This window comes from Scylla paramamosain, unplaced genomic scaffold, assembly GCF_035594125.1.
Source record: "Scylla paramamosain isolate STU-SP2022 unplaced genomic scaffold, ASM3559412v1 Contig1, whole genome shotgun sequence".
Classification (NCBI taxonomy): Eukaryota; Metazoa; Arthropoda; class Malacostraca; order Decapoda; family Portunidae; genus Scylla; species Scylla paramamosain.
Genome location: NW_026973666.1, coordinates 2,377,501 through 2,392,500, shown reverse-complemented (window position 1 = coordinate 2,392,500; position 15,000 = coordinate 2,377,501). Strand labels below are relative to the sequence as shown.

The 15,000-nt window shown below is 36.9% G+C and overlaps 3 protein-coding genes across 3 annotated transcripts in view; 1 reads left to right on the top strand and 2 right to left on the bottom strand.

Moving 5' to 3' along the window:
* The first annotated feature begins 1,372 nt into the window (after window positions 1-1,372).
* Window positions 1,373-4,463, top strand: LOC135095812 (crustacean hyperglycemic hormones 1-like). Its single transcript, XM_063996930.1, has 4 exons — window positions 1,373-1,466; window positions 2,693-2,755; window positions 2,905-3,107; window positions 3,572-4,463. The coding sequence occupies exons 1-4, from the start codon at window positions 1,455-1,457 to the stop codon at window positions 3,678-3,680; spliced, it is 387 nt and encodes a 128-aa protein (XP_063853000.1). The 5' UTR covers window positions 1,373-1,454; the 3' UTR covers window positions 3,681-4,463.
* Window positions 4,464-6,050: 1,587 nt separating this feature from the next.
* On the bottom strand, window positions 6,051-11,558 carry LOC135095813 (ragulator complex protein LAMTOR3-like). Its single transcript, XM_063996931.1, has 5 exons — window positions 11,439-11,558; window positions 9,323-9,357; window positions 8,789-8,847; window positions 7,928-8,061; window positions 6,051-7,110 (listed from the first exon to the last, which is right to left on the bottom strand). The coding sequence occupies exons 1-5, from the start codon at window positions 11,445-11,447 to the stop codon at window positions 6,976-6,978; spliced, it is 372 nt and encodes a 123-aa protein (XP_063853001.1). The 5' UTR covers window positions 11,448-11,558; the 3' UTR covers window positions 6,051-6,975.
* Window positions 11,559-12,049: 491 nt separating this feature from the next.
* Window positions 12,050-15,000, bottom strand: part of LOC135095811 (ATP-dependent zinc metalloprotease YME1L-like) — an 11,810-nt gene continuing 8,859 nt past the window's right edge. Inside the window, 3 exon segments of the mRNA XM_063996929.1 lie at window positions 12,050-13,650; window positions 14,102-14,266; window positions 14,570-14,716. Of these exon segments, the coding sequence (XP_063852999.1) occupies window positions 13,504-13,650; window positions 14,102-14,266; window positions 14,570-14,716 (459 nt within the window). The 3' untranslated portion in view covers window positions 12,050-13,503.

The window sequence follows — 15,000 nt, the reverse complement described above, 5'->3', positions numbered from 1 at the left end:
TTGGGTGCCGAGGGGGGAGGATGCGCTCGCCCCGCTGTGAGAGGGGCGTGCATCTTGTTAGCTCTGTGGGGGAGAGAGAGAGAGAGAGAGGCGACTGACAGACAAACATACATACATACAGATAGACAAATTTACATGCATACAGACAAACAAACAGAAAGAACAGAGACAAATACAGACACACATACATACATACATACATACATACATACAGACAGACAGACAGACAGACAGAAAGCCTTGTAAAGTTGTGGTTTCCAATGATATTTTCACAATCCTAGTGGAAATTTGACATGCTCTTTAAATTATTGCAAGTTTTCTCTACTTTCTTTGTTTCCTTTAGTTAAGAGAACCAATATGGCGAAGGGGAATAAAAATCTGAATAAAAAAAATGTCCACTCAATGCCATTTTCCACAGCAGCACCAAACAGAATATTCAAATAGCGAAAATAAGTGTGTTGAAGCCTCCCTCCTGACAGAGTTCAAGTCACAGGAAGGAGGAAATACAGAAGCAGGCAGGGAGTTCACGAGTTTGCCAGAGAAAGGGATGAAAGACTGAGAATACTGGTTAACTCTTGCATTAGGGAGGTGGACAGAATAGTGGTGAGAAAAAGAAGAAAGACTGAGAATACTGGTTAACTCTTGCATTAGGGAGGTGGACAGAATAGTGGTGAGAGAAAGTAGAAAGTGTTGTGCAGTGAGGCCACGGGAGGAGAGGAGGCATGCAGTTAGCAAGATCAGAAGAGCAGTTAGCATGAAAATAGCGGTAGAAGACAGCTAGAGATGCAACACTGCGGCGATGAGAGAGAGGCTGAAGACAGTCAGTTAGAGGAGAGGAGTTGATGAGACGAAAAGCTTTTGATTCCACCCTGTCTAGAAGAGCAGTATGAGTGGAACCCCCCCAGACATGTGAAGCATACACCATACATGGACAGATAAGGCCCCTGTACAGAGTTAGCAGCTTGGCGGGGAGAGATGGTGAGAAAAACTGGCGGACACGAAACAGAACACCTAATTTCATAGAAGCTGTTTTAGCTAGAGATGTGAAGTTTCCAGTTTAGAGTATAAGAAAAGGACAGACCGAGGATGTTCAGTGTAGAAGAGGGGGACAGTTGAGTGTCATTGAAGAAGAGGGGATAGTTGTGTGGAAGGTTGTGTTGATACTACTACTACTACTACTACTATTACTACTACTACTACGACGAACAAAAATTATAAGACCTTTCACTTTGTCCTCTTCTCCTTTGCTTCCTCTCCTCCTTTCCCTCCCTCTATTCATCTCTCCCCCCCCACACACGCCCCCTGCTAAGTAAATGATGTCTTTGAGAATTTCGCTTCCATCTTGAGTATATAAGGGAAGATGAAGGCGAGGGTGACCAGTGCTTCTGAGTCCCTGAGGCAACCACCACCACTACCACCACTACCACCAACACCACCACCACCACTGCTACAATATGATGTCCCAGGTAAATCAAAATAGCAGCCTAACTACTACAACTACTACTACTACTACTATTACTACTACTACTACTACTACTACTCCAAAATCGTGTCTCATGCTCGTTGAAATAGGGAAAAAAATAAATAGATAAGATAAATGATTAGATAAGTAAATAAATAGGTAAATAAATAAATATAATAACCTTTATACCACTTAAAGACTTCTATCAGGTCCCCTCTTAACCTACGTCTTTCTAAAGAATGTAAATTTAACAGCTTCAACCTCGCCTCGTAAGGAATACTCCTCATCCCCTGTATCCTTTTAGTCATTCTCCTCTGTACTGATTCTAATACACCTATATCTTTCCTGTAATGTGGGGACCAGAACTGCACAGCGTAGTCTAGATGAGGTCTGACCAGCGCCAAGTATAACTTTAATATTACTTCCGGCCTTCTACTTTTAACACTCCTAAAAATGAATCCTAGTACCCTATTTGCCTTGTTTCTGGCTTCTATGCATTGTTTCCCTAGACGGAGTTCAGAGCTAACTATAACTCCTAAATCTTTCTCGTACCCTGTACCTACCAGAGTTTGGTTGTTTAATGTGTACCTATTGTGTGGGTTTCCTCTACCTACGCTAAGCACTTTGCATTTATTGATATTAAATTGCATTTGCCATCTATCCGTCCATTCATTCATTCTATCTAAATCTGCCTGCAAGGCGATGGCATCCGATTCTGACCTAATTAATCTATCTATCTTTGCGTCATCCGCAAATTTACTAACATCACTACTAATTCCACTGTCCAAGTTATATATTAGAAATAACAATGGCTCTAATACTGATCCCCTGTGGCACCCCACTAATTACATGACCCCACTCAGATTTCGAGCCGTTTATTACAACTCTTTGTCGCCTGTCACTAAGCCATGACCCTATCCAGCCTAACACCTTCCCATCTATCCCGTGTGCCCTAACCTTTCTCAGGAGCCTTTGATGGGGTACCTTGTCAAATGCTTTACTAAAGTCCAGATATAAGATATCATAACTATCACCATTATCTATCTCTAGCTGTACGCATCACGAATTTCGTTTTTTCTCATTTCTTTTCATCAAATTTTATCTATTTACTTTTTTTTTTTTTAATTCACTGATGTATTAATTCTGTGATAAAAATATTTCTTCATTTCCTTATATACAGTGTACGATAGTTTTTGCTCCTGCGTATAATTCTTCCATTTTCCCTTGCAGATTCGCCCTCTGTCTCTCCTCGCCTTATGGGTCTCAGTCTTGGCCGCCGCTGTCCTCATGCAGGTGAAAATAGCCTAAAGGAACCACCAGTTTCTCTTTTCTGATTATTACAATTCACAAACCACAACATTTTTCAAGAGCAATTAGAGATACGAACAATATTTCAGAATCTATAAGTTATCCCCTCTCCATTACCTCTTCCCTCCTGCCAGGCCTCCACCAGCAGCGGCGCGGGGCTGGAAGACAGGGCCTACAGGTTCAGGCTATGGCCGGGCACACAGAGGGAGTTTGAGCATTATGAGTGTGGCGCGGAGTTCAACAAGGTGACGCGCAAGCACTATGACGAGTTGAGCAGAGTGTGTGAGGACTGCAAGAATATATACCGTAGTGAATCCTTCGTGCGCCAGCGATGCATGTGAGGATAAAATATAGAATAGAGACGATATTTGCTCATTTATTTATTTTTTTTTATTATTATTTTCTTTTTGTTATTAAGAATTGTGGATTTGCATTCTTGGTTTTCTTCTTGTTCTTCTTTTTCTTCTTTTTCTTGCTCCGAGCCTCTCCTGCTGCAGTGGAAGTTAATTACCGTGGTTCTCAAGAGTGTTTTCATGATTCCAGTGATAGTTTAACAGGCTGCAGTGGAAGTTGTTGGGGTTCTCAAGGGTGTTTTCATGGTTCCACAGGCTGCAGTGGAAGTTACTGGGGTTCTCAAGGGTGTTTTCATGACTCCAGTGATAGTTTAACAGGCTGCAGTAGAAGTTATTAAAGTTTTCATGATTCTAGTGATACATTAACAAGTAACAACAACCTTACCGATCTGTTTTAGCATATTAATCTCCTCCCCCCACCCTCTCTCTCTCTCTCTCTCTCTCTCAGGAGCAACTGTTTCGACAATGAAATCTTCTCCTACTGCACCGACATTCTGTTGCACCCCATTGAGAAGATCAAGGACTATGAAGAGATGAAGATGCAAATTAAGGCATGAGAGTAACGCCAATGTCTTTGTCTAGGCGGCTGTGGTGAGGCGGCGCGAGGGTCTGGGAGCACTACGGGACTAAAGTATTATTATTATTATTATTATTATTATTATTATTATTATTATTATTATTATTACTATTTTTTATTATATGGGTTTGCTAGATTTGTTTATTTATTTACTTTTTTTTTTGCTAGATGCCCAAAGCAGTACGCTACTAAAGTATTATTACTCATTTATTTATTTATTTATTCTTAAGCCTGGCGTGGAAGCATTACGCGTCTAAATTATTATTATTATTATTACTGTTATATTTTAGTCAGAAGAGGAGCAGTACATGACTAAACTATTATTATTATCATTATCATTTTTGCATTATTTTTTTCTTTTCAATATTGCAATCTCTCCCTCAATATTTAAACTTAATAAAATATTAGAATGCATCTGAGTCAATTACAAGTTTAATTATTTCGCTTTGACGTGGAAAGAAAGCAAAGAAATATACATTTTTAATTATTATTGTTGTTGTTTCTATGTGCGCAGTTTAAACAACAATAATGATAATGATAAAATAGAAGCTTTTTTTACTACTATTTTCTTCTTTTTCTTTTGTTTGTCTTGTATTTCCTTTTGTCTCTTCTCTTCTCTGTTTCGCTCTCTTTTCGTTTTGAATCTTTCTCTTCTTCATCTCACCTTTACTTATTTCTGTTCGTCTTTTTTTTCCTCTCTCTCTCTCTCTCTCTCTCTCTCTCTCTCTCTCTCTCTCTCTCTCTCTCTCTCTCTCTCTCTCTCTCTCTCTCTCATCCATTCCTTCGTCTATTTTATAATATTACTTTTTAAACATATACAATTATTTCTTTTAATTTAAAGAGAGTTTTAACCAACTATAAATATTTAAATGTCAGGTACAATATTTATTTATCTATTTATTTTACGCCCGTGTTTGAACGAAAAATTGAGTCAAATGAGATTTAAAATACGAAAAAAGTCAAATGAGGTTTAAAAATAAAAAAAAAAGTCAAATGAGAATTCAAAGTCTAGCGAAATCAATGAATATAAATAAGAATGCTAGACTAAGTTTAGTATATGAATCTGTGACAAATTATAAAAGAAACTGTGATGTAAATTAAAATAGATTGCTACTGTATACTACTTACTACTACTACTACTACTACTACTACTACTGCCAATGATAATAATGGTAACGGTAATAATAATAATAATTTTCCAGATTAAAAAGACTGAAACATACATTCATGAAAGTAAAATTTGTGTCGAAAAATCACGATACTTTTCCAGACCATGAAATACACCAATGAATACAAAGAAAAAGAAAGGAAAAATAAAAAAATAAATAAAACAAAATAATGTATACCAACAACACAACAACTTATAAAAAAGAACCATCGCACTTGTTCATCTATTCATTTCTTCGCTACTAAAAACATCTCTGTACATTTTTTCCCACCAACTAACCAGCAACAATAACTTCCCACATAAAATAAATAAATAAAAATGAATAGATAATCTTAGACCTAAAAAAAACAAAAAAACTAACCTTATTTATTTATTATTACTTATCATTTTTGTCTCCCACGTTTTTCTCTCCCCTTCTCCCTTGTCTCCCCTTCCCTCCCTCCCTCCCAGCCAGTGTATTATGTATAAGCACGTGTCCTGACTCCCACCAATACAATAATAATCTGCACCAATATATATATACCGTGTTTTATTTATTACTGTGTGGACAACGAGCCTATAGTAAAATAATGAATGAGGTAATCAGTAAGGTGAATAAAATAGGTGAATAAAATAGCGAAAGAAAAAAAAAGTAAAAAAATAAAGAAAAAAGTACATGAATAGGAAAAATTATGAAATGAAAGTTAATAGATGTAATAAATCAATAATTGCGTGTTTTGTTATTGTGAAAACGAGAAACATTGAAAAAAAACCCTACTACTACTACTACTACTACTACTACTACAGTAAAACCAAACTAATGTTGCGAATATATCACTTATTTAATGAAAAACAAATAATAACGACAATAAAGCGTTGAAATCATTAAAAACAGCGAGGCGCGGGTCATCTTAGCCTGACAAGAACCAACCGCCAAGTTCCCCGGAAGGTGACCCACTTGTGTGTTAAGAGAGGCTGCTAAATTAGAATGGTCTACTACTACTACTACTACTACTACTACTGCTACTACTACTACCACCACTACTACTACTAAATCAATAATAGCGTGTTTATGAAGAAGACAAAGTTAATAAAAATAATCATAAAATAAACTAAATATATCAATGTTATTTTTATCATTACGACAAAAAACAACTTAAAAAATAATAATAAAGAAATGAGAGATGGCGCAGTAAATAAGAGTTTTTTTTTTTTTCGTTTTATATTTTTTTATTTATTTATTTAGTTTTTATCTTGGTACAAAACAATATATGCTTGAAAATGACCACTCTGAAATATTGTCATAAAATAAAATGCACAAGTAATATCATTTATCTAGTTTCTTTCCATCTTTGTATAATAATAATAATAATAATAATAATAATAATAATAATAATAATAATAATAATAATAATAAACATCCAAATCGCTATATTATTATTATTATTTTATTTGAAGTACGATAATAATACAAAATCTATATAAATTCAAGACCAGCTTATGTTTAGATGAATATGCAAATAATAATAACAATAATAATAAAAATGATAATAATAATAATAATATTGAAGAAAATGTAATCAAAGTGTCATGGTGGACTTAATAATAATAGTAATACAATCAATACAATATTTATCACACTGACTCCTTTCATTCGTCACTCTTTCAGTCATCGCCATATTGAAGGCAAATTTTTCGTTATAAACACGTAAAAATGATAAATAAATAAATAAATAAATAAATAAATAAATAAATAAATAAACAATAAAAAAAGAAAAAAAAGGTTACAGAAAATCAATCGGAAGAAAAATAATTCGGAAAAAATCACAGAAAACTCAAAAATACAAAAAAGAAAAAAAAAAATAAATAAATAAATAAATAAATAAATAAATATAGATAAATAAATAAATAAGAAAAATCTGAAAACAAATATTAAAAAAAACGAAAAAAATCAAAATGAAAAATAGAAAAAGACACAAATCACAAAAATCTAATAAAAAATCGAGAAAAATGAAAAAAATAAAAAAATAAAAATCAAACTCAGAAGAAAAAAAAAATCACAAAAATCGAAGGCAAGAAAAAAGAAATACAAAAACCTCAACACACACACACACACACACACACGCACTCACACATCAACAACATTGGTGAGGCTAGCGAGCAGTGGTGCCATCTGTGAGTCAAGCGCCAGCAGCTGCCCGGTATTGGCAACACTGCTGGCGATGACCGTTACCACCATGGGCAGGTGGTTGAAGTGAACCACCTGGGAGGAAGAAGAAGAAGAGGAGAGAAAGAATAGATTAGTAAACAAATAAACTATAAGAGAGCAAAAAGTTATGTATTTCAGCACCATCGGTTTGAGTAACTTCGAAAAACGGTTCCATTTCAAAAGTTATTTAAATTTTCAGCATATTTCCGTACAACATCGATGGTTTGAGTAGTGAAGTTGGGAATACTATTGCTATAAACTCATATATTAATAAACCACTAGCCTGAGGAGGAGAGGAAAGAAATATTAGCGATGCAAGACCTAACAAAGTAGCTAAGAATGCGAGAACGAGTGTCATGTTTACACCGCCATGTTAACCTTCCACTCTTTGTGAACGAACACCCGCTAGCAGACCATTAATAGCGTCAAGTCCCGCGCCCTTGTACACGAGGGAGGAGGAAGAAGAGGAGGAAGAAGAAGAGGAAGAAGAGCTTTACAAACTTACGTGGCAAAGCAGAAAAAGAGAAATGTTTTTATTTATTAAGTTTGGCGAGGCTAATCTGGTTTGTTTACAAGAAGTGCCTGAAAAGATGTTACTCGTTTTGTGTTAATAAGTAAAGAAATAAGACTGTTCTCATCTATTCACTGGCAATGCAGCTGACGAAATTCACTTGTGATTTATTTATTTATTTATTTATTTATTTATTTTTTTGCATATTTAGCTGTCTAGTCCCGAAAATGCTGAAACACATTACTACTACTACTACTACTACTACTACTACTACTACAGCCAACATATTTATTCCCATTACCATTACAAGTACTATCTCCTTCTCCTCTTACTACTACTACCACCACCACCACCACACACCTGGTATCGGCCGTACACACACACCATCCTGCTGTTTCTCCCCATGCCTAACTTCCCGGCCTGGTCTGTGGCAATGTTGAAGGTGGAGATGAAGGTCGGCCGCAATCCTAGTTCCGGCGCCTCCTCCTCAGCCACTGTGGGTCAGGTCAGGTCAGGTTAGGTCAGATTTTACGTCAGGTCAGGTTAGGTTAGGTTACGTTAGCTTAGGTTAGGTTTGAGGTCAGGTTAGGTTAAATCAAGCTACAGGTCAGGTTAGGTCAGGTTTCAGGTCAGGTTAGGTCTGGTAAGGTCATTTCAGGTCAGGTCAGCTTAGGTTAGGTCAGGTCAAGTTAAGTTTCAGGCCAGGTTAGGGAGATTACACTGGAGATTACAAAAGGGAGATTACACAGGGGAGATTACACTGGGGAGATTACACTGGGGAGATTACACTGGGAGGATTACAATGGGGAGATTACACTGGAGAGATTACACTGGGATGATTACACTGGGGAGATTACAATGGGAGGATTACAATGGGAAGATTATACTGGGATGATTACAATGGGGAGATTAGAATGGGAAGATTATACTGGGATGATTACAATGGGGAGATTAGAATGGGAAGATTATACTGGGAAGATTACAAAGAGGAGATTACACTGGGGAGATTACACTGGGAGGATTACACTGGGGAGATTACACTGGGAGGATTACACTGGGGAGATTACACTGGGAAGATTACAATTTCACTGATTACAAGATTGTTTTGAGGAGATTACAGTTCTACTAAGGTTTGTTATGTTAGATGTTTTTTTGGGTCTCTCTCTCTCTCTCTCTCTCTCTCTCTCTCTCTCTCTCTCTCTCTCTCTCTCTCTCTCTCACCTTTCAATATTGGCACACCGTCGCGATCTGTGACAATAATTCCAAGCACATCATCGGTACTGGAAAGAAAACGGGATTAGGGTGTTATTAGGGCTGACTTAACCTAACCTAACCTAACCTAACCTAACTTGACTTAACCTAACCTAATCTAACCTAACTTAACCTAACCTAACTTAACCTAACTTAACCTAACCTAACCTAATCTAACCTAACTTAACCTGACCTAACTTAACCTAACTTAACCTAACCTAACCTAACCTAACCTAATCTAACCTAACTTAACCTAACCAAACCTAACTTAACCTAACCTAACCTAACCTAACTTAACCTAACTTAACATAACCTAACTTAACCTAACTTAACCTAACCTAACTTAACCTAACCTAAAGTAACCTGACTTATCATTATCATTATTATTATTATTATTATTATTATTATTATTATTATTATTGGCATTCCTACTCTCGTTATTATTATTGTTGTTATCATTATTGTTATTATTATCATTATTGTTGTTGTTCTTGTCATTCTCACCTCTTCATCAGCTCCATTAAGTTTCTCCTCATTTCCTGCAAAGAGATAGGAGTAATGAATAAGTCAATATGTAATGGATAATGATGAAAATGAATAAATGAATGAGACACACACACACACACACACACACACACACACACACACACACACACACACACACACACACACACACACACACACAGAGATTGATATTTTCCAAGTCTCTCTCTACACCTTACTTAATCTAACCTAACCTAACCTAACCAAACTTAACCTAACCTAGCTTAACCTAACCTAACCTAACCGAAACTAACCTAACCAAACCTAACCTAACTTAACCTAACCTAACCCAACCTAACCTAACCTAACTTAACCTAACCTAACCCAACCTAACCTAACCCAACCTAACCCAACCTAACCTAACCTAACCTAACTTAACCAAACTTAACCTAACCAAACTTGACCTAACCTAACCTAACCTAACCAAACCTAACCAAACTTAACCTAACCCAACCTAACCTAACCAAACCCAACCTAACCTAACCTAACCAAACTTAACCTAACCCAGCCTAACCTAACCTAACCTAACCCAACCTAACCTAACCCAACCTAACCTAACCCAACCTAACCTAACCTAACCAAACTTAACCCAACCTAACCTAACCTAACCAAACCCAACCTAACCTAACCCAACCTAACCTAACCTAACCTAACCTAACCCAACCTAACCTAACCTAACCTAACCTAACCCAACCCAACCTAACCTAACCTTAACCTAACCTAACCTAACCTAACCTAACCTAACCCAACCTAACCCAACCTAACCTAACCTAACCTAACCAAACCCAACCTAACCTAACCTAACCAAACCCAACCTAACCTAACCAAACCCAACCTAACCAAACCCAACCTAACCTAACCTAACCCAACCTAACCAAACTTAACCTAACCTAACCCAACCTAACCTAACCCAACCTAACCCAACCTAACCTAACCTAACCAAACTTAACCCAACCTAACCTAACCTAACCAAACCCAACCTAACCTAACCCAACCTAACCTAACCTAACCCAACCTAACCTAACCTAACCCAACCTAACCTAACCTAACCCAACCCAACCTAACCTAACCTAACCTAACCTAACCTAACCTAACCCAACCTAACCTAACCCAACCTAACCTAACCAAACCCAACCTAACCTAACCTAACCTAACCTAACCTAACCCAACCTAACCTAACCCAACCTAACCTAACCTAACCTAACCCAACCTAACCTAACCCAAACTAACCTAACCAAACTTAACCTAACCTAACCAAACCCAACTTAACCTAACTTAACCCAACCTAACCTTACTTAACCTAACCTATTTTGGAGCACAGCTAATTGTGAAAGACTGTCAAGGAGTACAGCACATAACACAGAACAGACTAGCGCAGCAGGAGTGTGGTTCCCCGCTGTGCACCTGGCTGGTAATTCTGAGAGCTAGTACGCCCATCAGGTGAGACAACACGTACAACAAATTTTAAGCGATTTTCTATTTATAGCCACAAATATGCTTTTTTTTATGATAATCGGTAAATTTGCAGTTTCAATAATAAACTAGCCTAATATTTTGTAGCCTCATAGCCAGGGGAAGTTTTGCCACCCCTCCTCTTGTACCCCCTAATAAGGTAAGCTATTTATTAATTTGTAACGGCAAAATGTGGGTAGAAATTATTTAAACAGAGGTGTACATGTTGTGAAGGGCTACAGATTAGGTGCGGTGCATTGGTTGAGGCAGAAGTAAAACAATGGAGGTATTAGCGACTGCATTAGTGAGGTGAATTGATTTAATCCTAACGTAACTTAACCTTCTACTACTACTACTACTACTGCTGCTACTATTCACTCCTAACCTAACACACTTTAAAATTAAGCAACAGACCTCTTCTACTTAGCACCCACATCACTACACTTGCAAACAACCACGAAAATTCACTGAAAAATAAACCAAACCAAAATATTCTAGCAAAGACGCCCACATTTCTACAAGCTAAGCATAAACAATCCTCTATTTTCGCTTTTCCTGGCCTTATATCACGTTAATCAATGGTTCTTCTGGGGTGAATATAGAGGTAAAGCATTGTTCTCCTTACCTCAGCCATGGTGGAGGGAAGGACAGCGGCGGGGAGGAGAAAATGAGGAAAATGACGGAATGTTTTGGTGGAATCAGCTGATGGTGTCACGTGCCTCCTCCTCTTCCTCTTCTTGTGTCTCCTTCTTCAGTAAATTTTTGATGTTTTTTTTAATTAACGCGTCATTTGCTATTCAAGTGTTAGGAGATGTTGTGTAAAATTAGTGCAAAGATAAATGATACCAAATACGTAGGGTAAAAGCATATAAAAGTGTGAAATAAACTATATTAAACTAAAGGATTTTTTTTTTTCGTTCGTAAACAATATTTTGATCACATAAAAGGATAAATCAAAGCATCTTAAGATTTAATCTCGTGCTATTGTACATGTAGGAAATAGAAAAATGAAAAAAAAAAGAAATTTATAATAATAATCTGTAAAATCACCCTAAAAAATAAATAAATAAAAGAAAATTCATACAAGGAAAAATAAAGTCTGTACAGAAAAAAAATACATATATGTTCAAAATTATTAAAGACAATATTACTTAAAAAAAATAAAAGTAAAAAAAATAATAATAATAAACAGATAAACCTTACACTTGGGGTCCCTGAAGAAACAAAACCACACTAAATAGAATTACATTTTATGCAAAGTCAAATACGTACATGGTGGAGGCAATAAAGTCAATAATATACAGAACAACTTCATATAAGAAAAAAAATAATAATAATAACAAGGCAGGATAAATCTTTACTATAATACCTAACATCAAATTTAATAAGATAGCCAATTTATTCATATACCAATTTACACCTGTCGCTAATTAACACAGGTGGGGCAAGCAAGGGGGGGGGGGTGATGAGGCCTGATGTCATGACGGTGGTGGTGATGGTGCTGGTGGCGAGAGAGAGAGAGAGAGAGAGAGAGAGAGAGAGAGAGAGAGAGAGAGAGAGAGAGAGAGAGAGAGAGAGAGAGAGAGAGAGAGAGAGAGAGAGAGAGAGAGAGAGAGAGAGAGAGAGAGAGAGAGAGAGAGAGAGAGAGAGAATACTGCCAGATAGATAGAGATAGATAGATAGATAAATTGATAGATTGATAGATAGACAGGATAGCACATTAATTGAATAGAAAATAGTTTAAAAAGGCAAAGATTAAAATGATACGGCTTCTTTATATATAACAATGAATGATGATGACGATGATGGTGATGGTGGTGGTGGTGATGGTGGTGACGTACAAGCATCTTTATATAGTGTTTAGTAGTGGTGGTGGTGGCAATACTGTTGAAAAAAAACATAAATAAATAAAAAAAAATAAAATAAAATAAAGAATTAAAAAAAGGAAAGACGAAAAATTAAGAAAAGAAAAAAGAAAAAGATAAATGAAAAGATTCCAAAATTTTAGTTCCATCAAATAATAACAACAACAATAATAATGATAATAATAATAATAATAATAATAATAATAATAATAATAATAATAATAATAATTGAAAAAACGAAGTCACACACACACACACACACACACACACACACACACACACACACACACACACACACACACACGGTCTTTTTTCAATGTGTTAGAAAAGAATAATAATAATGTGAGAGAAAAATAGTAGTAGTAGTAGTAGTAGTAGTAGTAGTAGTAGTGGTAGTAGTAGTAGTAGTAGAATAGTAGTAGTAGTAGTAGTAGTAGTAGTAGTAGTAGTAGTAGTAGTAGTAGTAGCAGCAGTAGTATTAGTAGCAGTAGTAGTAGTAGTAGTAGGCATGAACCATAAATGTCATTAACTATTTACAATCATGAAAATAAACTAACTAAAATGAAAAAGAAAAAAACGAAAAAAAATGAGCGAAACAAAAAAAAACAAAAAATAAATAAATAATAATCAAATAAACCTCACATAAAAAAGAAAACACACAAACACACACACACACACACACACATATATACACAAACAAACAAACAAACAAACAAACAAAAAAAACAAAAAAAAAAACCACAGCCCGCCCCGGAGCCACACAAACCAGACACCACGAGCCTAAGTACTTTTCCACCTCGGGCTGGGAAGTATAAGCGCTGCAAACTATAGATCCTTTGAAACAGGGCGGCCGTCAAGAATTGCTTTAATATCATCTGCGTCTAAAGTTTCATATTTCATCAATGCTTCTGCGAGCGCCTTATGTTCCCTTGCGTGCAGTTTCAGGATTGCCTTGGCGCGGTCAAAGGATTCCTGCAAGAGAGAGAGAGAGAGAGAGAGCGTGAGAGAGAGGGAGGGTGACGGAGAGGAGTGTATGAATGCGTCGGGTCATCAAGGAGGGGGACAAGGGAAACTGAGTTGAAAGGGGACAAGGGTAACTGAGATTTTTTTTTGTGTGGTTTACCTATTTATTTTTTTTTTAATATATTTAGGCTTGTTTTTTTTTTTTTTATTTAGGCTTGTGGTCAGTGTTTTTTGTGATTTGCGGTAGTTTTATTTTGGTTTATTTTTATTTTATTATTTTTTTTAGGTTTTTTTTCTTGGTGTGATAGAAAAGCGCATCACTAACAATAAATACGTAAAATAAAACACATCTTTCCCCAATAAGCGAATAGATCAATGAAACAACTACATCAACAAACAGAACAGCGAGGCAAGAACCACACTGAACACGCAACAAACGCACAAACAAACAAACACATACCTGCAACAGCCTCTTGATCTCACTGTCGATGGCTTCCTTTGTCGAGTGGCCCAGAGACTCACCAGTGCTGATGAGCTGGCCGGAATTATCTTCAAATGTTCTTAACCCAACTTTGTCACTCATGCCGAGATCTTTCACCATGTGGGTTGCAATGTTCGTGGCTTGCTGGGGGGAGAGAGGGAGAGGGGGGGGGGGTGAGTGTGTGTGTGTGCGTGTGTTTCTCTCTTGCATATAAGGTTAAATAATTATCTCTCTCTCTCTGTTCTAGAAATAAACATGACAATTAACTTCAAAAAAACATTACAAACTTGACTCAATCCTTTTAAGATACACACATATACACACACACAATCTCTTTACCTCTCAACCTCACGAGATAAATCAATTATTCTCCCATTTCCTCCCCTTACAACTACACTCACCCCTACCCACCCCTTCTTGAACCCTTCCCACACGCCCCCCTCTTACCTTAAGGTCAGACGAGGCCCCAGAGGTCACAGAATCACAGCCAAAGATAATTTCCTCCGCAGCACGTCCTCCCATCAGAGAGTCCATTGTGGCCAGCATCTGAGATCTTGTCATGTGATATTGTTCCTTTGCGGGGATGTAGGCAGTCTGTTGGGGAGCCGTGGGGTAAAAGGGGGTGTCAGGGTGGTGTGTGAGGGTGTGTGGGTGTGTGGGGGGCTGTGTAAGGGTGTGGAAGTGTGTTTTGTTGGGGTTTGTGGGTGAAAATGTGTTTTTTTCGCATTAAGTGAGTAGAAAAGTTGTTTTTTTTTAGTATAAGGATTGAAAAGTGTGTTTGTTTGAGGTGTTGGGGTACAGTCAGTCAGTCAGTCAGTCAGTCAGCCAACCAGCCAGTCAGTCAGTCAGTCAGTCAGCCAGTCAGCCAGTCAGCCAGC

What these genes read in the sequence shown, in the direction of transcription:
- LOC135095812 (XM_063996930.1), top strand. An exon ending in CCGCCGCTGTCCTCATGCAG is followed by an intron (nt 2,756 to 2,904) that starts GTGAAAATAGCC and finishes CCCTCCTGCCAG; the next exon opens with GCCTCCACCAGCAGCGGCGC. An exon ending in TTCGTGCGCCAGCGATGCAT is followed by an intron (nt 3,108 to 3,571) that starts GTGAGGATAAAA and finishes TCTCTCTCTCAG; the next exon opens with GAGCAACTGTTTCGACAATG.
- LOC135095813 (XM_063996931.1), bottom strand. An exon ending in TTAATGGAGCTGATGAAGAG is followed by an intron (nt 8,848 to 9,322) that starts GTGAGAATGACA and finishes TTTTCTTTCCAG; the next exon opens with TACCGATGATGTGCTTGGAA. An exon ending in CGGTGTGCCAATATTGAAAG is followed by an intron (nt 8,062 to 8,788) that starts GTGAGAGAGAGA and finishes CCTGACCCACAG; the next exon opens with TGGCTGAGGAGGAGGCGCCG.